Source organism: Trachurus japonicus, chromosome 11 (genome assembly GCF_045865225.1).
Source record: "Trachurus japonicus isolate A0001 chromosome 11, Traja_1.0".
Classification (NCBI taxonomy): domain Eukaryota; kingdom Metazoa; phylum Chordata; class Actinopteri; order Carangiformes; family Carangidae; genus Trachurus; species Trachurus japonicus.
In genome coordinates, this window is record NC_140917.1 from 22,002,900 (window position 1) to 22,027,424 (window position 24,525).

Genomic DNA, 24,525 nt, shown 5'->3' on the forward strand with positions numbered 1-24,525 from the left:
CTCTGGATCCTACCCAAATAGCAGCCTTAGCTATGGTGTGGCCTGTGCAGACACATGTATTGAAATAGTGTAGTATTTTTACTAAGGCTGTGCAGCTTGTGTTTTACCCTACATGTTTCTGCTGCTGTTGGATGTTTTTCATAAGGAAGACGTGAACAAGCAAGATGAAGAATTTGCTCCTGATCAGAGCACAAAGCATATTTCGATATCTAACAAAGACACTGCACAACACTGCTCTGCCACACTCTATTATCCAGGTAGAGGAAACACTGTAAACAGATTACGGGCTGTTAATGACTGCAGGGCAGTATTTTTCTTTTTAGTAGCAAGAGAGAACAAATGTTCCACTATCACAAGATGAATGTATGAACGTAAACACGATTACTGAGGACACTATATATAATGGATTTTGCAACACGGCCCGAGAATAACACATCTATCCAGTGTTGCAGTGGTGCTGTGAAATCCAACGGTATGAGTATACCCAGCTACAAATCAATTTACACACCAAATGTGTTTGCAGTGCAGATGACCGGCCACAACACATGATGCAAAACACCATACATCAAGTTTAACTCAATGATTTGATGAGCGTCACTGAATGAGCAGGTCAGTCAGCTGCTTTGAATGTAACCGGTCAGAACGTACAGTGCAACTCCAAAGATCTTCATCTCACTGACTTCAGGTCTGTGTCTGTGGAAGCTTAGCCTGATCTTATTAAACCCACAATGGACTTAACTCAGGCTAAAGATGGTTTCCTCTAACAAATCCCTGCTTTGTCACAAGAGGTAAGAAACTGTCCGAGGTGAGGAAAACACTGCAGAGATGGAGGCAGGAGAGATGGACAGACAGTGAACTTACTCAGTCCCGCTCTCCACCATCTGAGTGAGCAGCGAGATGCCGTCCAGGTTGATGAACTCCTGGGCGAATGTGATGTCCCGGGACGCGTTGGCCAGGTCCTTCAGAGCCTCCAGCTTGGCATCCATGCTGGACGACTGGATACGCTCGTGAAGCTGGAGCGCGGTCTGGTACTGGAGGGGAAGAGAGACAGAGAGGAAAAGGGAAAATACATTAAATGCAAATCTGTCTGTGCATACACAATAATTACATTTTCCTACATAGCCAAAGAAAAAAAACTTACAGGAGAGGTGGTCAGGCGAAGGATTGAACCGTTCTTAATGTCATTGCGATTCTGTGGGGGATTACCAAAATAAAAGCAGAAGTTAGTCAGCTCTTGTGGTATATTTAGACACTACTACTACTACTTACGGTTAAAAACAGATAATCAAACCTTTTCAGTGATGTAAAAATTTGTTGAGTCGGCAATCTGCAGAGCAAAATTTTCATGGTTCCCCAAGGACCACCTAAAAGCCATTGAATGGAGAGGAAAACATTTGATAATTGGTTTAAAAAATGGAAACATCTTCTCCAACAGTTAATACGATTGCAGCATGGAGACAGAGGGAAAAGACTTTTACAGGAAGCCCTTGGAGAATAATTTCAAATCCAAAGACATGTATTTATGCACACATACAGTATGCACACACACTGACAAATGCAAATGCCGACTTACCCTTCACACACTTCTTTAATGATGGCTGAGAGAGGCTTTTTCTGTGGAGAAAGGCAAAACTACATTTAGTCCATAGTCCAAGTTTGAGTTCCTAAAACAACAGTCAGCTCAGAGTGGGCTGCAATTATTTTATATTACAGGACTGGCACAAAGAGAGGCTGTTCTTCAGGACCCTGTATTTATCTAACTGTCCAACTGCTGATGTGGGAACCATGTCTGCTCTTCCATTTCATTCATTACTGTATGTGAAGCTGCTTCAAGATCAGAGACAGGGATATTCTGCTCCAAACTACTGAAAAGTAATTCACCGAAAGTTTCTGAACTGCACTTACAGTAAGTTTATGTAAGGAGCACTTTGATTTTATTTGAGTATTTTATTTGAGTATTTCCAATTTTTTCCACAGACAACAGCCAAGTTGGTTGTTGCACTGATATTAGACCATTTTAAACATATTTTACTCAGTTTTTCATAGACCAATTAAACTACTAGATAAGAGATACATAAAAAACAACAGCAACAAAACAAGAGAAAAAACAATAAACAGATGAATCAATCTGGCAGTTTAATACCAAAGTTTGATGCCTGATACCATTTGATACTCAATGACACAACCACATCAAATCTCGGATTTGCTTCACTTTGACTGGCTTTGGCAGAAAAAGTATGTTGATACATCAGTTAAATAATCTCAATAATACTGTTTGATACCAATAGATTTGAAAAAAAAAAATCTCAATAATCACAATAAGATAATACAGCATTACTGTATATACTTTGGTGATTTCTTTCGTAACACTTCTGTGAATACAGGACACCGTATGTACTTGGATTGTTTCAGGGGACCTATTTTACACGTAATGTTTACTCATTACAAAGACAATTGAACCTGTTAAAAACAGCTGGAACCTATCTTCAGTAGCTCTGTAGGAAACTTCCTAATGTTTGAAATGAGACCGTTTGAAAGGAGTTTGAAAGGAAAAGAGAAAGTCTGTGTTGCAGACTGGATATGTGGGTTTGAAAGCAATGAGCTTTGAGCCATTAGGCAGAGAGGATCTAATGAAGATATCTTAAGTTGTACGATGGGACTCAATATGCATTATGCATTTTTCGAGGAGGCCCATAAAGAGACCAAAAGTCAGGATGTCTTGACCTCTGCTCCAATTCCAGCCAGCGTCCCTTCAGACTTACAGAGTAGCATAGTTCCAGTAAAAGATCTGAAGACTGCACTTTCTCTAGTGCCACCCCATCCACTGGCACAGGAGTCTTACCCAGAAGTCCATGTTTGGAGCCAAGACCCCCACTGTGCCAAGCTTAATCTTTTCAAAGCAATTTCAAACCACACAGTTAAAAACCACGCACTCCAGCATACACACATGGTAATTTTGTGAGCATCTATATACAATGCATTGTATATAGGATGTGACAGTTTTTGCTGCTTCTTTGCAGAGACAGAGGCTGCTTCACAGGAACACAAGCTGTAGTGATGAAGATTACAAAGAGAAGATAATGGTGGCAGGATGTTGGGGATATATGACAGGGTAAGAAAAGCAGGGACGTGACAGAAGAAGACGAGGAGCTGTTACATGAACAAAAGAGGGGACAGAGGATGAAACTGTGAAAAATGAGCAAATTGGATAAGATGAGGGGAAAACAACAGCTAACACGGGAAGAGGGAGAATGGATGATAATAGTGAGAGAAAGCTGGAGAGTGGCTGTTGAACAGAGAGACAGAGGGACTGGGGGGAAATGGAGTGGGGAGGGTTAAGGAGAGTTTGTGTGTGTGTGTGTGTGTGTGTGTGTGTGTGTGTGTGTGTGTGTGTGTGTCTACAGTGCCAGTTGGTATGTACTTTAATATCTGCTAGCTCGCCAATGCTGTCATCCTCAGGCTCGCTGGGACTTACAGTATGCTGCCAGACTACAGTGAACACACACACACCCACCAGAATATTTCTGTGTGTGTGTGTCTGTGTTACATGATGGTATGTGTGAGTTTCAAAAAGCCATTTTGAATCTTGCCTGAAACTGAAATTAAAAAACAAAACCGTTGAACTGAAACAACCTTGAACTGACGATGAAAACAGACAGAGGGTTAAAAGGAAAAGCAAGGAATGCAAAAACCCCACACACGCACGTAAAAACAAAACCCTGATGATAAAACACCAAAACTGCGCTATAGTACATCCTACAATTTTAACGCAGTTCAAAATTTATTTTCTTTTTTGTGAGTTATCTTGTAATCTTATAAATTATCAGATGAATAATAAAAGGTTGGCAAGGTCTACAAAGACATAAAACAACTAGTAGCTACATTTGCTTGGAGCGATTCCTCCATGATCAAAGCTTTTTCTATTGTGGACGTGTAGCCTATTATTGGTAATAAATGAATATACTTAAACGAGTGGACATTCAAATTGTATAAAAAGTAGGGTTTTATCATATGTGTAAAGTTTTGCATAACTTTTGTATAACACTTCCTGCTCCATTTATCCTGGCGTTGCAGCTCAATGAATATAAAGGAACATTTTAAAGATACATTATACCTAATAAGTTTTCTGAAATGTCTTTAAAAGTCTTGTTTCTATATGCTGGATTTTTTTTCACATGGTGACTGGATTCAATGTGTCATATGAGTGTATTCTCCAACAGAAAATGTCTTATCAGGTACTGCTTCATTAAGTGCTCTCGTTCAGTTTTCAAGTGTTTTCCCCCTCAGCAATTCAGAAAATGTTACCATTGAATTTGCAAAACTAAAACAACAACAACAAGAACAACAGTCTATGCTTTGGCATGAAGGTTCTGTGAGTGGATACCATCTTTTAGCTTTTCAGCTCAACAGTCTGCTTTTTAACTGGGAGAATAACACGAACACTTCTCTCTTTCTTTCCAAGGTCACTGGATTACACAACAAGCAGACTTCCCCAGCCAGGGCCAATGACTGACAGCAGCAAAGTCTACACTTTCATTACAGGCATCTTAAACCATTATAACATACAAGGATGCTTCATATTGGATATTTACCTACTTATTTCACATTTCAATTTCACTGCTTTTATAGGTCATTAGGTATGCATGGAAAAACATCCCTAAGAGGGAATGAAAAAGTTATCATTTGGAGGCTTATTGGCAAATATATATATATATATATTTTAATCTCTGTCGGGTTTAAAGCAACAATCACATTCAACTGCAGCAGTAAAACATCTTCATTGTTACAGGTGCATTAATTACAACAAATAGACTAGCTTGATGTATACAATACAAAAAAAGAAGACATAATAAAAATAAAAGTTATTATGGTTATCTTATTCAACTTGCATTGTTTTGGTATGATTTGATTCTGTATGATCTGTATGATGGCATTGTTTTTACTTTGATATTTACAGATTTATTTATTATTTTTTTGTAGTGTTGGATTGAACCCCTTGTGCACTGACATTCGTTGTTGAAATGCATAATGGAAAACTCATTAAAAATAATTTTGAAAGAAAGAAAATAAAAAGAAAAGTTATTAAAACCACAAATCATGGAATGAGCAGTATTTTCTTAAAAAGCACAGAATGTACTGAAGCTGCTGTAACCACTAATGATGAGCCCTCAGATAATTAGCACCCCAACTCTACAGTTCCTCTCAGCTCTACACAGCATTTCAGCATCATTCAAATCATAATTAATTAATTAATTATTTCATTAATGTTCGGTCCTGAAACTGTACTGTGTTGGTTCAACTCCTGCTGCTGTCAGGGAGTTCTTTCCAAAAGACCAAAACAGAGCTACACAGTGACACTGGACTAATATCAGGCAGCCAGGCAAGTGACTCCTAATGAAGGATGATGTTGCTCTGTTTGTTGGATGTATAATTAAGCTACTGCTTGACAACAAGATTGCTGTATCAGTTAAAAGGTGATAACAAGCATGTCATTATTGTATTTGCTGCTCGTTTCTGCTGCTCCAAGTGGATGCTATTTGAGAATGTTTGGGTCAAATTGTCAGACAAGACAAAAATATTTAATATAGAAGTCCACAGAAAACTGCTGCTATGCCACAACAGGTTTTGCACCTAATTTCTCAAGCTGCATTTGCCTTTATTTCTACCAGCAAACAGTTCTCTCATCACCAGAAACCTCATCACCTTGTCCTCCCACTGTCTCTCTGTTGCACTTCAGACAACAACTTGTTCCCCAGCATCCCCACACAAATGTTGGACTTTTCTGCCTATGGCGCATTGAGGGTGCACACACAAAGAAACATACATAGGTGTACACACAGCTACACCTAAACACTCCCAACTAACGAGCAAAATGCACAAAATCACATGCACACATGAATCCCCGTACAAATGGGTACAAGTAAACACGCACACACACCACACACACACGTGCACGGAGCTGTCAACACATTAATCACACACGCATTATGCATGAATAGTAACAAGTATGCATGTTGCCACACAAACACACCCACACACGATTTCACTTACCCACATAAACAAACAAACAAACAAAAAACACACTCACAAATTCTGATTCACGCACACACAGACACACACACAAGCACGCTTTCTCTGGGCCTCAAGACAGATCGAGCAGCCGAAGCCCACTCCCCAACGCATGACTCAGACAGCCATATGCTGCTGCAGGGCCTATTGTACAGGGGAGATGCAGAGGGAGGAGGAGAGAGGTGGGGGTTGACGACGGTGGAGGACAAGAGAGGAGGAGGCGCAGCGCAAGTTTCACAGTTGCAACAAAAGACGGGGAGGAGGTGTGAGAGGGGGAACGAACGGGAGAGAAAGCAAAGAAGGAAAAGAAGGAGGAGGCAACAGAAAGGAGAAACAAGAGAGAGATGACAGGGAGAGATAAGAGAATAAGAGAAAAGCGGAGGAGGAGAGGAGGAGGGGGGCTTAAAGGAGTGAAGACGACAGAGAGACCAAAGAGGAGCTAAAGACGTGTTACATTTCAGACTGCAGGAGTTGTGCTGATAAGAGGTCATTAAATACAAAAACTACATCCCCAAATCTTTGCTTAAGTGCTTAAAGCACCTTGCAGCAAACCCAGCAGCACATGTCCTCTGTAGTTCAATGTTTCATTCAGTGGTTTCATCCATTGAGAAGGGCAATCACGGCTCCAGTTGCCACGGTGACTCATAGCTTGTACAATCATTAGCCCATCCATGACTCACACACACACATACACACACACAGGCCATTTCACAATCTGGATGTGTAATCAAACAACATAACGGTAAACATGTCAGCCACCACAACCCCACACACATTAGGTAGTCACTGTTTGGGCTAATTACTCTATTAACATGTTATCCTGTGTTTGTCAGAGCCAGGTGTTGGCCGACACACAGCGTGCTCTGTACCTGTGGATTACCATTTGAGCATTGAGCTCGTACACATCATAACATTTTGGTGACAGATTTCATGTCAATTACTGCCATTTGTTGTGAGACCCTGAGGTGGTTTGATGCCATTTTATCAAATTCATGCATCACTGAATCCCTTATCTGATCTAATTCTGTCTAGTGGTCAACATTTTGAAGAAACTGGAGTTAAAAAAAATGATCAGGATCTCAAAGATTCAGCCTAGATCTGATGATCTACAGCCGATATAAACCTCTGCCTGTGTCGTCTGAACCAGTGAAAAGCAACAGCAAGTGGGTGAAAACGTGGAGCTTGGCCCCACTTATTGGAACCCAACCCTGCACCCCGATTTGATTCTGTCTTCATACTAAACCTAAATGGACCAACAAGACTGATCCACTATTTAATAATGTTCCTTAATAATTTTCCTTTAAAAAAAAAAAGATTTAAATAGGCCTATTTCTGACAATAATGCAGCTTGTTTGATTTCAGCAACAACTAGATACCAGATTACCGAGGCACCTTTAGTGAAATGTCTTTTAAGTTATGTCAAAGCTGTGGCTGTGTTGGCTGCTAAATGTTTTAATTAAGGCACTTCCTTAGGCTAATTAGTATAACTGCAAGGAGCACTGAAAAAACATATCAGGCCCTGATTACATCCATCAGCCACCTCCTCCCAGACATTTGAGCTGCTTCACAGTTTACACATAACAACGGATTATAATACATAACGGCATTCAGACAAAACATCTGCCCAGTTCATGGTGTGTAAATCTGCAAGGTGACTGTTGCACAGACAAACCGTTAACCACCTTCTGTCTAGGTGGATTTAAAGGGCATTTACGTGTATTTAGTTGTCCCCAGACACTTACCTGGTCTATCTCCATGAGCTTGGGGAAAGCCCCCGGCCACTCAATGGCCACCTTGACGATGTCTGCCGGTGGCGGCATGGCTGCCGAGGGGGGTGGTTGGTGTGGGTCTGGCTGCCTCACACCTCTGCCACGACTACTGGAAGAAGGTCATCCAAACCTTTAGGAAGAGGAGGAGAGGATGGAGAGAGAAATGAGGAAAGAAAAAGACAGGGAAAAAACACATTAGAGGAAAGGAACAGGTCTACTTATTTGAGATCAGTATTTAAATTAAAAATTATTTTAAATTTCATTAGCTTCCTCCAAATCCAAAAATGTATTATTTATGACCGAGCAAAGAGGGTCAACAAGCGCGGTGCTGAAAAATACATGAGCCCAAGATACAACAAAATGAATGAACGACTGAATGAACAGCATTTAAAGGTTTAGAGCAAATGAGTCAACAGGCTTTCTAACCTACCAACCAGTTGACATTTATTTATAAAGGTGGAAATACAGCACATACTCTGACCTCAGATGATTGAGGGGTATGATGACATACGGAGGTCAGGCCACCCTGCTACAAGACACACGTTTCTATCCTACGGGCTAATACAGAAACCACAGGTGACACCTATAATAGAACAAACTCCCCTGTTGTGTGACAGTTGACCTTAAAAACTGAGCTCTTCATGTAAATTTCTGCAGACTCTGCTGCTGAAAATTATATTCAAATACACCGTTCAGTCTCTCAGACCCACTTTCACAAACTAAAGCAGACCAACACACTTTTCTATTCAAACCATTCAATCATTTTTTGCGGAAGTAGACCACTTTAATTTGCAGTTGTTGACACGTACACAGAGCATTAGGACGTGCCGGTGGGGCTCATCCACTCAAAGAGTTTAATTCAAATCAACGTTAAACTGCTAATGAGGTCACAGCAGGTAAGACAAGTGAAAAGTTACAATGTCTTGTAAGAGCTGCTGTGTTTCCCTGAGCTGGCCTCAGTTCAGTTGTTTAAACTCAGCAGAGACAGACACAAACCGGATGGCAACATCTTACTACAACTTCAAGAGCCAAGTAGTTCTGCTTCTGAGTCTGTTTAGACAGTTTCACAGTGATCAAAGTGCAAGAGTTCCTGCTGTCAGTGAATTAGAGAGCGTTACTTTATGTCACAGAGGGCGCAGACGTTTCAGCGCTTTAGCCACAATAGCAAGTGAGCGTACGAGACCCATCACCATCACCCATTGAGAGATTTTCTCCCTGTTCAAAGGATAAAACCAATAATGAATAATCTGTTATTCTAAACAATCTTAACCAAACCTGGGAAAATCCAAGTCACATCTCCAGGGCATTTTAGCCTCAGCTTTGGAGTTACACAAGTTACTTCTCTGGTTTACATCACCATCCCTCACACTGTGTTTGTCCTCAGGTCATGAGACATTAGCAGAACTAACATTTTAAATCTACTTGAAACACATCATTGTTATTCGATGTTATTCATTCACATGATATTCCCTGTTTATTAGCTTGCTGTCTTCTGTATCGACTTGGCACGTTACTGCGACCACCTGTTGTATCAAGAGAGGAGTGTGGTGGCAGGAATCATTGTATCGTTGCGTCATCATGCGTGATACAAACTAAACTGCAACCCAAATGTAAAAACAACCAGCAGCACAGAAAAAAAAACTTCAACACGCTACGATTAAAACAAACCTTTGGTGCAAAGTTTGTACATTTTTTTCCCTCTCTGTTCTCAAACTTTCTGCAAGTGCGACCTCAAGTTACTGGTGTTGCCTTTTAAAAGTGAGTGTAAAACAGAGGGGGTTGAGTGATGCTGGGAGAATAAAAAGAGGAGAGAAAAGGAGAGATCAGAGGAGGGAGGGAGGGTGAGAGAGTGGGAAAGAGCAGTTTTGACATCCTGTTTCTGTTGTGGCACAGAAGTGAGGTTCTAAGAGACAGCAGCAGTAAGTAAAACCACAATTTATTTTTCTTTCATTAGTTGAAGAAACACACAACTGAAAATACTTGAATCTGACTCTGAACTGTGCACACCCTGGTTTGAACGCATAGCAACAAGCTCACCAGCACTCGCTCCTCTTTCATGCACACACACACACACACACACACACACACACACACACACACACTCTCCAACAAGTCTGTATCTTGGGTGGCTCCTCCCTGATTTCTGTGCCTGTGCAGAGGACTCCTGAGAGGACACAAGAAAAATAAGCATGCTATCTGACAGAGGAACAGGTAGCCTGACGGACCTGCAACCCCGTGGCTTTCCAAGATAAGCCACGTGGCGGTCCCATGATGAACAAAAAAAACAGCCAAATCACAGTCACTCCAAACCACACAGGAGGGAGCTAGTCACTAGCCACTTCTGTGCGCTTGCAGGGGGTCGAATGAAACCCACGGACCCACAGTTATCAAGTGGAGAACGTAGCAGATACATCCCAAAAAACCGACTGAGGAAGGCATCAATTATTTACTTTCCCAGCCTGTCTAGAAAGCTTGGATCATCCTAGTTCCTGCTGGAGAATCCTGTTTACATATTTAATCTCAATCCATAATGCATAAAGACTGGCTCAGACTAATTCCTGGGGGACAACTATTGAGCAGAAAGCAGCAGTGTTGATATAGACAGCATGTCTGCATAAGCACACGCAGCACAGTGAGTGATGAAATGTGTGTGCACAAACACAGACCAGAATTGTTGTTGTGTGCACGTCTGCAGTGTGTGTCTGCTATTACAGTATACGACACTGTGCGACTGCACGCATGTGTGTTTGATGATGAGCAGGTATTCATTTTAAAGATAGTGTACGTAATGAGACTGGCCTGGCGTTGTGAGTGAGTCACCCCATAATAATCCACATAGCCTTTATTCAAGGGCCCGTTGCCATAGCAGCCGCTGCATCAATAGCTCGAGATGTGGATGCATCTTTCTTTCCAAAGCGCGTGTCATACTCAAGTCACGTTTGTCACAGCTCCACCAAAATGACTCACTCACCCCCCCCCCCCCACTCACTCACCCCACCACCAAAATATGAACAAGCATGTTCATTGACAATTAGAGTGGTTTTGTAACACATGTTAAATACTTTCTTAGGCACTTAGGTGACGTTCAGTGAATGCAGCTGCGTTGCTCTCCGTTTCCCTCCTCCTGCCTCTCCCCTCTGAGGAACACTGAGACAGATACACATCTACATAAGCACAACCCTGCACACATTACATGTAATAGGCTAATCGCTGACTCAAACAGCACTGGATTCCACACTGCAATAACAATGTTATTCATAAATACATATATATATATATATATATATATATATATATATATATATAGATAGATAGATATATATAGATATGTGTGTGTGTCTATGCAGAGAATGTGATTCATTCATTTGTAAGACAAAGCCATATCAGTCATCTACTGCAGGCACATTACCATCTCTCTCAACACTGAAAGCAGCTGTCAGTGGAAGATATAAAACAGCCAATCCTCAGACAGGCTGTCAATTTTTTTTAAGTCGTGTTAAAGCAGCATGGCTCCAGGTTATTTTAATGTTGGTCAGTTGGTCCACCGCTTTGACTGAAATCTCTCAACTATCTGCCATGAAATTCTGACTTTTCCTTCAGTTCCACCATGAGGTTCAGGTTTGTGGTTTTGAGGGAAAGGTCTTAACAAGCTGTATGAACTGTTATGAAATATAGTGAAGAGGTTCATCGTGTGCCTGAGAAATTAATGGCCTCCCTGCTACCCCGAGCTGCACTTTGTATCTGGTGCTTATTTATTAATTAATGATGAGCAGGGTGAACATTATATCTGCTCAACACATCCTCAGACCTGCTACTTATCTACTATCCATAATCATTATCATTACTTAGATGGTCAAACTTAAGTTATAGTCCATAATTGATTGTCCAAATTCAACCACTGCTTTTAATGTGTTTGTTTACACACATCATGAGGGATTATTACTTCAGAGAATTTCCTCTCAGCTTTATTATAAGTGGTTTAGATAATCTGTGTAAACCTATTTGTTCTAGACATAACCAACTAAACCTTTCTAAATAAGTCTGAATTAGTGTTGCTATATCTAAATTTGCTTGCTGGGGACAACACTGTCAAAGTAACAAATATGAGACAGAAATTGCAATAGAAAGAAATAATCCTTTAAAAATGGAGAGTGCTGTGTGTAATTGTGTGCGAAGTCAAAATCTTTTGATTGAGGGTATCTATTTGGTTTTCCAGTAAAGATAGTGTGTGTGTGTGTCTCTTTGTACTTTGCACCTTTAGTGTGTATTCTGAGCACCTTGTCATCATCTTCTGAGAAGCACAGATGACTCAGAGATGGACAGCCTTGAGGCCTATTGATTGAACACACGCAGGCTCAATAGTAATTGAGAGACACAGTGGTTCGACACACCGACTCACCGTGAGCACGGCTACAAATGGTCCAGCCCTCATTTGATCAACATGTTGTTCCTGCTATCGACACAACACACACTGCTCCAGGGAACAATTTCTCAGAAACAAGGTTTTCACACCAGGATTTTTCTCAGGTGTGTGTTTGTCACTATATATTCTCTCCATGTCATCATGAGTGTTTACTATAGTCTGGCGGGCTGTGTATCAATTTCCAATCTGTCGCTTTGGCATCTCATCGCAGCCTCTTTACACAGTAAATGGACCCTTGTTATCGAGCTCACTGCTGTCAGATCTCATCATGCCAGAGCAGGTGATTTGCTGCAACCTGGTTCAGTTGCGTGTGAGTGAGTGTGTGTTTATTTTTACTCTGCCAGAGGGTTAAACAGGCTAACGGGACACAGAGCACACTCCATCTTTTTTTGTTTGCGGAGGAAGTTTTTTTTAAAAGTATCTGATCCTGCTTTCCTTCCTCTCCTTTTTTCCTCTGCTCATTCATTTTGTCCACCACATCAGATGTTTCTTGCCTTCATCAATCTCTCTTCTCATTCTTGCCAAGTTTCTCTCACCTCAGAACATATTATTTTCCAGAACCTGATAAAAAAGATCATGAACCGGTAAAGAAACAGACTCCACCATCTCTTCTTTCATTTGTTTGACACATATTTATAATCTTTCCACTGGTTCAACTGCACCAGTGTGTTGTATGCAATAGGATGTAGCCAATACCATCAAACCACTGGTCTAAGTGGGCCCTAGTCCAGCAAGGTATTGCAATTGCTTGATGTGTGTGCAGTTAATACTGTATATCCTCAAACATTCGCCCACCTGCTGCAACCAGAGATGCATGTGCCGCTGGGTTACAGTGGCCATAATTCCTTAGGATTAAGTCCAAAAGAGAGGACAAAAACTAAATCTCATGTTACCCTCAGAAACCTGTGATCTGATCTGTTGCCAGAGGTCGAAATTAAAGAGCAAAAACATCAATAAAGAGTGGAGAGAGGGTAAGAGGAGAGGAAACAGAGAGGGGAGAGAAGTCCTGTGATTTGTTGCGCAGCAGAACAGTGCTGGGTTTCACTTCAATAATTCATGATGTGTAATGTGAGGGTCACATCATCTGTAGATGGGAAAGGAGAGGAGAGGGGATGTGATGGCAAAGGTGAGAAATGCAAAGGAATATGCGAGGAGAAAGGGGGAGGAAGAAAGGAAGGCAGACACTGACAGAAAACACAAACTAGCGACATTAAAAGAAGATTAAAATCAAAGGGCTGTGGTGCGAAAGAAAAGTGCAAGTGGCAGAAAATGCGACAAGACATCATGAAATGTGAGACAGCCCAGAGAGAGGTGAGGGGAAGAAAGCTAAACAGAGCAAGTGAGGAAAGATGAGGATACAACAGCAAAAGATAAACATGCAAGAAGGCAGAGAGACGAAAAGAGGATTTGAAAGAGGACAAATTTCAAAAAGCCAGATGTAACACTTACTAAACTATAACTGGAAGTGAAAATAAGAAGAATTGTCCACATGGGAGAAACCAAAAGCTATATACACACGTTGTAGGCAATATGACATACTGTTTCAGAAAACAACAATGGCCTTGTTCATATATTACAACAGAATAATTCATAACATTTGTCTTGTTTCATTTCCAACACTGCTACAGAATCCATCATCAACACTGTCGAATGGCATGAAGCTGCTTGCAAGGGTTTCAATTAAAGCTAAAATAAATAAATAACGATGCCCATATGCTTTATTTTACAGGACTTTAAAACTTTGAAATTATTTTAATTAAGGCTTTTTAAGGATCCGCTGATGGAGAGAGAGAGCCAGAGAAAGTACGAGTATGAATATCAAGAGGAACTTGATCTAAGTGAAGCACAGCCTCTCCTGCCAGCTCCTCCTGGGACCTTTTAGTAGGAACCCTAATTGTGAGAGAGAACATGAGGCAGCAGTTTTCACAGACAATGTCAGGGTGACCAGACCAGGCGGCACTCAGGCCTGATGAACATCAGCCTTATATGAATAGAAAATACTTGGTTGGCACATTTACCAAATTGTTGTTCTTCTTTTCTTCCTCGGGCTTTGATTGCCACTTCATTTAGAGCAGTCAGCAGAACCTCATACATACTGAACACCACAACGCTTTAGACCTGCCATCTCTCCCCCATGCCATTTATTAGGAACCCCAAGATAAGACTTATAAAACAGTCTCGCAATCAATACTACCCTCATGAGGGTTACAGTGTCCAGTCTGTGTTGCAGCTTAGTTGATTCCACATTATCATAGTCTGTGATTATGTTGAAATATTTGGTGTTATGTTTAAAAGTGTGTGTGCCTTTCTATTACTTTGTTCACCCCATTCAAATCAATGAAACCAGGCCAAATAACATTCCTGTATATCTGTGTATAATGCAACACAGTTGAATAACACTGCAGACCAAAGCCTCTAAGCAGATCATGTGGTTGATTCAAATCCTCTTTAACACTATTTCAACAAAAACCGAAGAGTATAAACTTCAAGGCAGAACTGTTGTATATTAGACCACATTAGTCACAGCCAGGTGTTCCTAATAAATTGCTAACTGAGTTTATGCGAGTCGGTACGGTTGAAACTTGAGGAAATCTTCGTAATAGAAGTTACTGATGCAGGGTCACATATCTCCCCCTCTGTCACATTATGTTTTTTTTTTTTTTGTTTTTTTTTTAACTCAGCCACAGTTGGACCAATCTAACCACTTGTTTAAAATAAACTGTAGCCCAGCCACTTCTTAGAAACCCTGAATCATCCCAACTATTTCATTTCACGCTGTAATTAACATTGTTTTGGAGAAAATTTTAATCTCCTATTCTCATAAACAGTGTGTAATCAATTACAGAATACCAAGCATGGTAACAATAAATGCCTGTTTTAGCTATACCACAGACCATGAAAAACAAGCAGCAGCACCCCGAGGTCACCCTGTCAATCAAAACAGTGTTTCTCTTAAACTGTAAAAAAAAAAAACTTAAATCCTCTTATATTTCCACGCCCAGCTCTGGTGCGCTTTGAGTTTCACACCGCCGAGTGCATTTTGACAGTTGGAGTGTTCAGTATGTGCCTCGGTACGTAAACCTTTACATGCAGATATATGTGTTGGTGTGTGAAGTAACCTGCATGCAGGGTGGATTTCAAAAGGACACCAGCTCTTCATCCGATGCCTCTACAAAGGGCCCATCTCGCCACAGGGGCCATTTGAGAGCTGAGACAAAAGCCCAGTGACACGGTGCAGATGACTATGAGTTATTGTTGCTCCGAGCGTGACGCCTTCACACACCTACACACCAGCCACACGATGGTCATGTTACGCCCTTGAGGAGAGGTGTGTGTATGTCAGAAAGACACAAATCTTCACATTCTTTTAAGTTCATATACATTGACATTTTTTTTGTCAGACATACTGACACATTAGCCTTTTAGTTTATTGGTTAACTTAACTAATTTGTTGAGTTCCAAAAGTTTTTCAACCATGACACAGTAGTAATAGCTAAGGTCCTAGTAGCCTTGATATAAAACAAAAACAAAAACAGAAAGACTGCGTTAAAACAAGGAATGTTCTTATTCTTAGTTCCTCCCCATTGTGTACCAACACACACAATACAAAGAGTGGAAAAGCTGCTGGCAAGACAAAAGTCTGACAAAACAGCTCCAAATAAAGGAGGAAGACAAAAGGAAAAGGAGGAAGGCTGGGGTCAGAGTTTAGAAACGATGGCCTCCAGATTCAAGCAAGGAAGGAAGTGCCATGCTCTAAGAGGCTCGAGTGAAAAGCATGACGACAACAGCAAGACAGACGACACCCAGACCAAATGACTGCTGCATTAACAACAAAGCAGCGGATCAATTTTGGGGAATTTAGTACAGCATCTTCTGACACTGCAATGCCTGGCTGTGTGTAAGTGTGTGTGACTTTCAGCAGGCCTCTTAATTTGTGACAAAGCCGCCCTGGTTCTCACTACACCTCTGCAACCAGGATATCCTGTCAGATCTTAGTACCAGCAGCTCGTAACAACTCTCTCAACTGTATAGCAGCTAACCGACCTCCTGCCGAGGTGTGAGCCCACTATGGAGACACACAGTCAACTCGTGCACTGTAAACTGAGCACATATAAGGCAGGAAACCACTGTGTGTGTCCCTATATCTAAATCTGCACACACACACACAAAGGAGAACAAGCAAAGCATGGAACTACAGTGTATTGCTGAACAAGGTACAAACCCGGGCTAAATAATGTGTTGCGAGCAGAGCAAGCCAGCAGTTTGAGGTAAACATGTGAGTCAGAAACAATTAGAGGTACTCGGATGGCATTCTGCAAAGCCAGATATTCAAAACACTGGAACATTTCGACATGAGAAGACAGAAAAAAAACAAAAGAAGAACACTTGCCAAAATTAGGCCTGCAGGCAAACAGCTAACCCATAATGTGTACTGTGAAAGAAGCTTAATATTGCCAAGTAATTACTTTCCAATGCAGCAGATTTATCAGCTGTGTGAGCATGCTCTTTCTTTATCCATTCCAAAATCACAAACTGACACCACATTTCCACTCCCCCCTCCTAAACCATGAGGCCACGGCACTCAACTGTCTTCAAAAACACATCCGTTCTTTGACATTTCCATTCTTTTCTGGTTACATGGGGAAAACCAAAAGCAAGACCCATCTTGGATCGGCCAAACAAGCATGTACAGTACATACCAGGACATTTACTACTCCAGAATGCATCTACACATCTAACCACAAGGTTCGTGCCCACTGGTGACACACAGGAGAGGGAAAGAGGCAGAAGATTACACAGAGCCGCACCCTGAGGCCTACTACATCCTGTGCAACATGAAGAAAGAGCAAGAAACACCATGAAGACGTGAAGACTCACCCGGAAAACTTGACACACCAAGCAACCCTAGTAGTTTCTCCTCCCAATCAACCTGCTTCTGCTGCAAACGTCTTGCTAAATTCAGATGGAGAAGGCAGATCTTTTCTAAGATAGTCTAGCCTGAGTGTCTGGCCACAAGTGAACCGCCTTCAGCATCATAAGCTGTTAGACAAAGACCTCAGACCTCAGGCAAAAAGAGCGACCAAGAGACTGCTGAGAGAGACGGGCAGAAGGAGGAAGTAGGCGTTTGTCGAGAAAAGAGGAAACAGGTCTGTCGGCAAAAAAAAGCGGCAAAATTCAAAGTGAAGTTAACAGCAAGCAAGAGGGGACTGCAGACATCTGAAGTCAAGTTCCACATGTAGAGAAAGACGAACAATACATCTGAAATATCGCTCCGATATGCGCTCCGATTAATAAACCTCATATATACAGTATATCATTAGTGTCCTCTTGCTAACATGTTCACTTATCTGAACATAGTGACTGGAAAAAGTGGGGTTTGCAATGACATTACATTTACTCTTTGGCAGCTGCTTTCATCCAAAGTGACTTACAAATGAGGGGCAAACTGTAGCTTCAGTGCAGCAGGAGATTTGATTTCCTTCAGGCAGGCCAGTTTATCTGATTTCCCTGTTTCTAATTGTCTACTGGCTGCTGTAGCCTGACAGAGTGGGATCAATCCTGTCATCTAACTCTTTGCAAGAGAGCAAATAAGTTTATTTCACGCAATGTTGAACTACTGCTTTAATAATCTACCCCGAATTTAATTCCCTCCTCCTCGTCTTAACCAGTGAACCAGACTTGCCATAACCAAGCTGAAACCTCTGAGGGTGAAAAGTGAAGCCAACAATGGGAGAAGTAAAAACCGCTTTCAAACTGGCCACTTGAGTCTGGCTCCAAAAGTGAATCAACTCCCTTAGACTCCCATGTTAAAACTTTACAGCAGAAATAAACATGTTTACAACCTGGTCCAAAAAACTGTTTTGGTTTCTATGACTAATTTCCTCCTTCATGACAACTGTACAGGGAGTGAAATTTTATATCTCTCGTACACGTGTTTAAGTTTTATTAAGGTTTACAGTTCTGCATAATTGAGGGTGTGCTGCTCTGAGTGACAGCTGGGTAAGCAAAGACTTCCCACAAACCCACATGAGCCGAAGTCTGGGCTCCACACACAGGTACCGACAAGATGGCTACCGCTGAAACTACTATTTAGAAACCTATGGGTGACTACATCCATCTTTATTTACAGTCTAGGCAGCTTACCAACGAACCATACTAGCTCACAGCTCACATGTCAATCTTAGAAAAGGTGTTATTGTTTTTACAGCCAAGTTAAACCCAATGATCCATGTAATACTGTTGTTTAAAGAGAATAGGTATCATACCGCAGCAGCTCACACTTTCACTTCCACCTCTAGTGACCCCCATTCACAACTGATGCAACAAAGCCAGAGCAGGCTACAACAAGCGTCAGCAGAGTGAGTCAGGTGGTTCGGGCTGTCAAAATAGCACTGATCATGAACTGGGAGGCGAAAATACCCAAATTAAACATTTAATGTGCAACCAGGGTGATGACATCTTCATTTTAAACTCAATAAGCTCAACAAACTGTCTGCAGAAGTGTCACACAAAAACAGATGTTTACTCCACCCAGGCTGAGGTCAACTTTTCAGTTCATTTTGAGAGTCGTAAATGCAAACATCCAGGATTTTTAGTTCTGAGTCAAACTCCCACAGAGCCTCAAAAAGACAAGCATCCAAGTTAGCGAAACATTTCCAGCCAGTAAACACAACAGGCTAATAGAAACACACAATCATATCCCGACTGAGTTGTTTTAGTACATGTGAGGAAGAACATCTCGGCTCGTGAACTGAGAGGTCATGTGTTCAGTCACTGCGTCGACGTGTGTATGGAAAGCTGAGGAAGTGAAAAAGATTAGAGAATGTCTGTCACTAACGACTCCCTGCTAGGCAGTGAAAAATATTTGTGCGAGCGACACACAGCCGTCTGTCAGGGAAACAGAGTGAACAGTGCTGAGTCAGAGAGCTCACGGGGGACTCTGCCCAGCTCCATGTCAAAGCTTTAATAATCTATCCAAACCATCTCAGCCCCCTCGTGAATACCCCGACTGTGCACTCCCTCAGCCCGACTGACCCGTCCAGGATGCTGCATCGTGTCTGTCGTCAACCTTTCAAAGATCTCCCCCCGAGCCACCCACCCCCCTTCTGCTCTCCCTCCACAAGCTGCTCTTGCCAAAATTCAAAGCATATATGTCTGGATACGACACTGTTGAGGAATTTGCATCTCACTCCTTCGAAGCAGTCCAGCTATATTTTTGATAGATATTCAAAAAGTTGTCATTTGTAACTATATCTCCAAACCCACACAGTGCTCCCGACTCTAATCCCGTATGGATAGAGCAAACAGAAACATATCCTGTTGGAGATGTCTGGAACATATTTGGCATTATGGATGGAGAGGTTTCCTGATGGTTTGCAGTAAATACTTGTTACAAACAAAACTTCAAGGTGACCACAGCTGTTGTTCTCTCTGAACTGTTAATAGCCAGTTTTACAGCCTACAAAAGATGAGTGGGTGATACCAAAGAGCCGAGTATCAAGTCTTCGCTGGAACCACTGAGACGTCTGTAATCACAACCTGCTATGTTTGCATGCATGTCGTGTGCTCTGGGTTTAGATACTCCCCCAGCAGAACTAAAAAAAAATGAACAGGGTGTTTTAAGTCGATCAGGGAGCAGCAGACTGTCGTTCGGTCAGGGTGCTAACCCGTCCACACATGTCGGCCTCTGCTGTTTGTTTTTCCAATCAGATACTATTCAGACTTGGCATGCAGAACTGGTTGTGCTGAAGCAATGTTTGACAGAAGAAAGTGAAGGGGAATTACTACTATTATAAATGAAGAGCTGAGTTTTCTTAAATATTAGACAATGACTGGCAAAACAGGGAATCTTTATTGTAATGTTGCAGTGACTGGGCATGACAACATTTAAATTTGTGCAGCAATAAGATACCAGTGAAAGTGCAGGAAACCAGATTGTACTGTGGCCTGTACGAAAACAAAAATAAAGTTAAAAATAAATCACATTTCAGAAATATTGCACATTCTTGCCTCATTTCACCATTTCAGCATTTTACTTTTGAAACACTACAACTGACAAGCAGTGTGAGGGGTACGAGGCATGGTTTGCTTTGAGTCTCAGTCAGCTTGATATCCAGAATTTGCATTTTGCACCTTTAAAATAAGAAACACCCTCCATAATTAGCATATTTTTTTACACCTGCCATTCTCAGTTACACACCAGGTAATTGTGTAAAATGTTTGTTAGTCATTGTGGCAGCAGCCTGACTAATAATGGAAATAGATGTTGATTATTTTCATTTGACTAAGTCAGCTGTGGCCTTGACCCTGCGGCCCACACTCCTATAATGCTGGTGATTCAGAAGTTTGAGCGTATTATTACACCCAGCTCTAAATGGCTCTTGATGTAAAAAGCGGATTCAGAATAATATCAGACAGGTGTTGACGTCATTCAGTCGTTCAGTGTTTCACAACCTCTTTTTCACAGTTTTTCGAACATAATTTTAATTTGCACATTCCCACAGTCAGCTTGCAGAGGAGGTAGTAAGGCAAAGATAATTCCACAACACCTCAGGGGATCATCTATTATTCAAAACCGCATTCAAATGTATTCCCCTTGAAGAGGAGTAAAATGCGTTACTTGTAAATTCAAGTGGTTATGATCCATGCATTTTGACATACAGCGGTCTGGGTTACATATTGTTACTCAAACAGACAATAGAAATCTGGTGCATCTTTCAATTTCCATACTGCACATGATCATGTGAAACGGCTCCTCATTCCCAAAACGACCTGAGCTCTAAGAAAAGATTTACGTATACCTCCTTTGACCTTGTTCACAAAACTGTGCCTGGCTGCTAAGCTAATATGCAAGTTGTTTTTATGCAAATCATTAAACTCCAGCTATTAGCCTGCAGAAATACAGAGACCCAGTATTCTCACACTGAACAGGAGACTGAGGGAGAGGCAGAAGTCCTGCTCATTAGTCTGAGGAGGAAGTCTGAACTGGATGAGATTTACTGGGGGCAACCTGTAATGAAATTATAATGGAACATATGTAATAACAGACCATTTCTACTGGGCGGAGAATCTCCATTAAATTACAGTTTGTAGTCCAGATCTTCATCATCATGGACACTTCTCCATGTATACATGCTGGTCTGTGAACACTCAAAACAAACAGTAATGCATGATCACATTACAAAGACAATGATTCAAAGGAAGCCCATAGCGAACTTGGCATGAGCATTTTACAGAAATGGGATGTGCATATAGCATAATTTCCTTCCTTTATTTAGTGGACACAGACATGGACAACATGTTGACGGTTAAAAATGGACTTCCTCTGTAAAGTAAAGCATCAGTGAAGACCACAGCGGCACAGCTAATAGGTGCATGACCTGCAAGCTACAGCAGCTATTTAATTGGAGCAAACACTTCTGGGTCTATCTCACTGCATTAAATGTCAAGTAGAGTTACACTGGTAGTTTGGGTCTAACTGCCCACAGGTTGTGCAAGTATCCTCTCATTATCCTCTGATCGTTTATACAAAATAATTGGGACATGGTCACACAGCTTATTGTGCCGCCGACTCTTCGCCCGTCTCACAGCAGTTTATAACAACACAGGTTTAGTTGAAAAGGGACTTGTATTAAATCATTATGGGTAACAGTTTAAACCAGACAGCTTGCTTGAACTTATGCTGTGATTATGCTGGTGTAATAAATGCCTAATTTAGGGCAATCTTTGTGCAAAATTGTACGCTTTTGTTTTGCTCATCTACCATTAGCAACGGTGTTAATTACCCAAATCCGTACACTGTCTGTGCACGGCTACAGAGAGCAAAGCAGCAGCAGGGCACACACTCAGATCATCGAGCCATTTAACTTTTTTCTTTCACCCCATCTGTGAAGCTGCAAGAAAAAGCAGACCAAATATCTGAGTATCCAAACAAGCTCATAATGCCCTTGCCTCTATTTCTCTGAGGTTTTTCCACCTTTGCTTTAACAAAGCAATATAACGTGTTACTTAGAGTTCTACTTTTACTGTTGCCACTTTTTATGCTACGCAGACATAAGCAAACTGGCTGCTGGTGACAGCTTCTTATTTACCGTTCAGATACATCTGTGGTATCGATCTTCTGAATATTTTTTTCATTGTAACTTTCATCAGCAGCCAGAGATTCATAAATTCACAGGCTGATATGACAGAACCAAGTCAGTTGTGTGGATACCTATACATTTTTTTTTCATTTTTATAAAAGAAAGAGAAAGAAGGGAAACACATAGAAAGAACTATTATAATACATAAATAAATGTATAATTAAATCAGGGGAAAAGGGCATACAGACATGATAAATATTTCCTCAATAGTTCAGGGGAAGCGGGGATACACTGAATAAACAAGAACAGTTCATTCAAGCTCAAAACAGCCAATGGACCGAACTCTCAGCAAGAAGGTGAGCATATATCCCAAAAATATCATTGTTTATTATCCTCACTGTTCCCTGATCAGTTACATCTCATGATATTTTGGGATATTTAAGTGCTTATGAAACATCACCTGCACCATTAAAATACCTCAGTGTGTGTATTTTAATCCTGTGCACTTAAAGCATGTGTATTCGAGAGCGTTATGTAAGGTGACTATTACACATGTTGTTTTTCCTCCATTGCCTCCCTAACTGAAACACAATAGGCTATGTGCTCTGTTCGCACACATACAAACACACACATACACACACATACACACAATCTCTTCTCTCTTTAGATTTAAAAATAACATGCCATCCTCCCCCATTACATAACTCAATATCAGTCAGCATCAAGGTCGGCAGTGAGAGCTTAAAAACAGAAAAGAGGAGCACAATTAGGTGTTTACCCTGGAAGCCTTTTCACTGCCAGTTAGGTGTGTGTGTGTGTGTGTGTGTGTAAGAAACAGAGGGAGAGAGAGAGCCCACAGGCTTAGTGAGTCACTGACAGTGTGACCTTCTGCTCTCAGGCTTCGCAGCCCTGTCGGAAACGGCCTATCCAGGTCAAACACCCACTCTCCTCAGTGTATTTCTTCCCTCTGACAGATATAGGAGGACTGAGTTATGGAAATACTGTCTGATCTGCTGTTGTCTTCAAAAGTCGATCCAAAACCCGAAAATTCCTGAAGCAGCGGGAAACATTAACATCGCTGGATTCTGACTGTGATGAGAGCAATCAATTCACCATGTTGTGCATATGCTGACTTGTGCAATTAGCAACAAGACGTAAGTATCTATTTCAGTGCAAGCGGGCTGAGATTCCCGAGACATAAAGATTTACTCATAAATAGAGCCAGTGTTGCCATGAAAAACACCACACCATCACAATCTCCTCCAAAACATTCAGCGCACTCCACCACTCGTCCATTCTGATCTTCACCAGAAGGCTTTTACGGACCTCAGATGAAATTCTGAGGCTGATAACAGCGGTTTCTAAAACCTTAAATTACCTCAGCTCTACCCAGAGCAGAGAAGCGGGTTAGGGAGATAGAAATGTCAGCTATGCTATGTGCGTCCCCCCGCAGACTCCACAGAGGCTGGTCTGGCTGCAGGCCCATGGGGTCTTTGGCGTAATCAACTTACATAGCTGGACCATTAGGATGGAGCTGGAGAGAAGAGCCTGGTTATTTAAAGGAGCAGGCTGGAATCAGCAACGTGAGTTTTATTAATCGGAACAGCAGCAGTGTATGGATACAATCATCATGCAGAACAATGGAGGGGGCTCAACCAAGCGTTTACTCCAAAGGCTGACGCTGGTACTGTTATTTTACAAAGACATTTCTTGCAAGTTGTTACACAGAAAAAGTCCTGAAGAGGGTTCAGCTAACCAAGGAAAGGGCTATTTCCACATTGCACAAGGCTGACAGTGTGAAACATGATATGTCCAGATTGGTTTTCTACAGTGTTTCACCAATCAGGAGGGTGTCAAAGAAATTGGGAAACTATTCTGATTAGTTTTTCTTGCCAAGAGTTTGATTAAAAGATTGAAATCGTTTTCATATCCGTTGATTCGGATCTGTTAAATCACTAATTAACATCTGATTAATATCTTAGCTGTATCTAAACCAAAGTGATATAAAAATGAAAAGTTGCCAAGCAAGCAGTGGTGACCCAATGAAGCCATTGCACCCAGCCAATAGTCTGATTCATAGCTCCATATAAAACCACAATGGGCTCAGCTTTTATATTTTGGTGTGCCTCGTCTTGAAATAAAAAGAAGAAGGAAAAAAAAATCAAAGTTCTCTCTCTTAATA

General features: G+C 41.4%; 1 protein-coding gene across 7 annotated transcripts in view; it reads right to left on the reverse strand.

Annotated features, from left to right (window-relative positions):
* The window catches only part of elmo1 (engulfment and cell motility 1 (ced-12 homolog, C. elegans)), a 100,374-nt gene that overhangs the window by 60,260 nt on the left and 15,589 nt on the right, over positions 1-24,525 (reverse strand). For 4 of the 7 annotated variants that reach the window (XM_085791831.1, XM_085791832.1, XM_085791829.1 and 1 more), the window contains exons 2-6: positions 7,812-7,968; positions 1,574-1,614; positions 1,292-1,364; positions 1,142-1,192; positions 862-1,031 (exon numbers count right to left, since the gene is read on the reverse strand). In XM_085791831.1, the coding sequence (XP_085647957.1) occupies positions 862-1,031; positions 1,142-1,192; positions 1,292-1,364; positions 1,574-1,614; positions 7,812-7,889 (413 nt within the window). In that variant the 5' untranslated portion in view covers positions 7,890-7,968. Of the gene's footprint in view, positions 1-861; positions 1,032-1,141; positions 1,193-1,291; positions 1,365-1,573; positions 1,615-7,811; positions 7,969-17,139; positions 17,331-24,525 lie in introns of those variants that run through there. The other 3 variants (XM_085791833.1, XM_085791830.1, XM_085791828.1) reach the window with 1 other exon arrangement.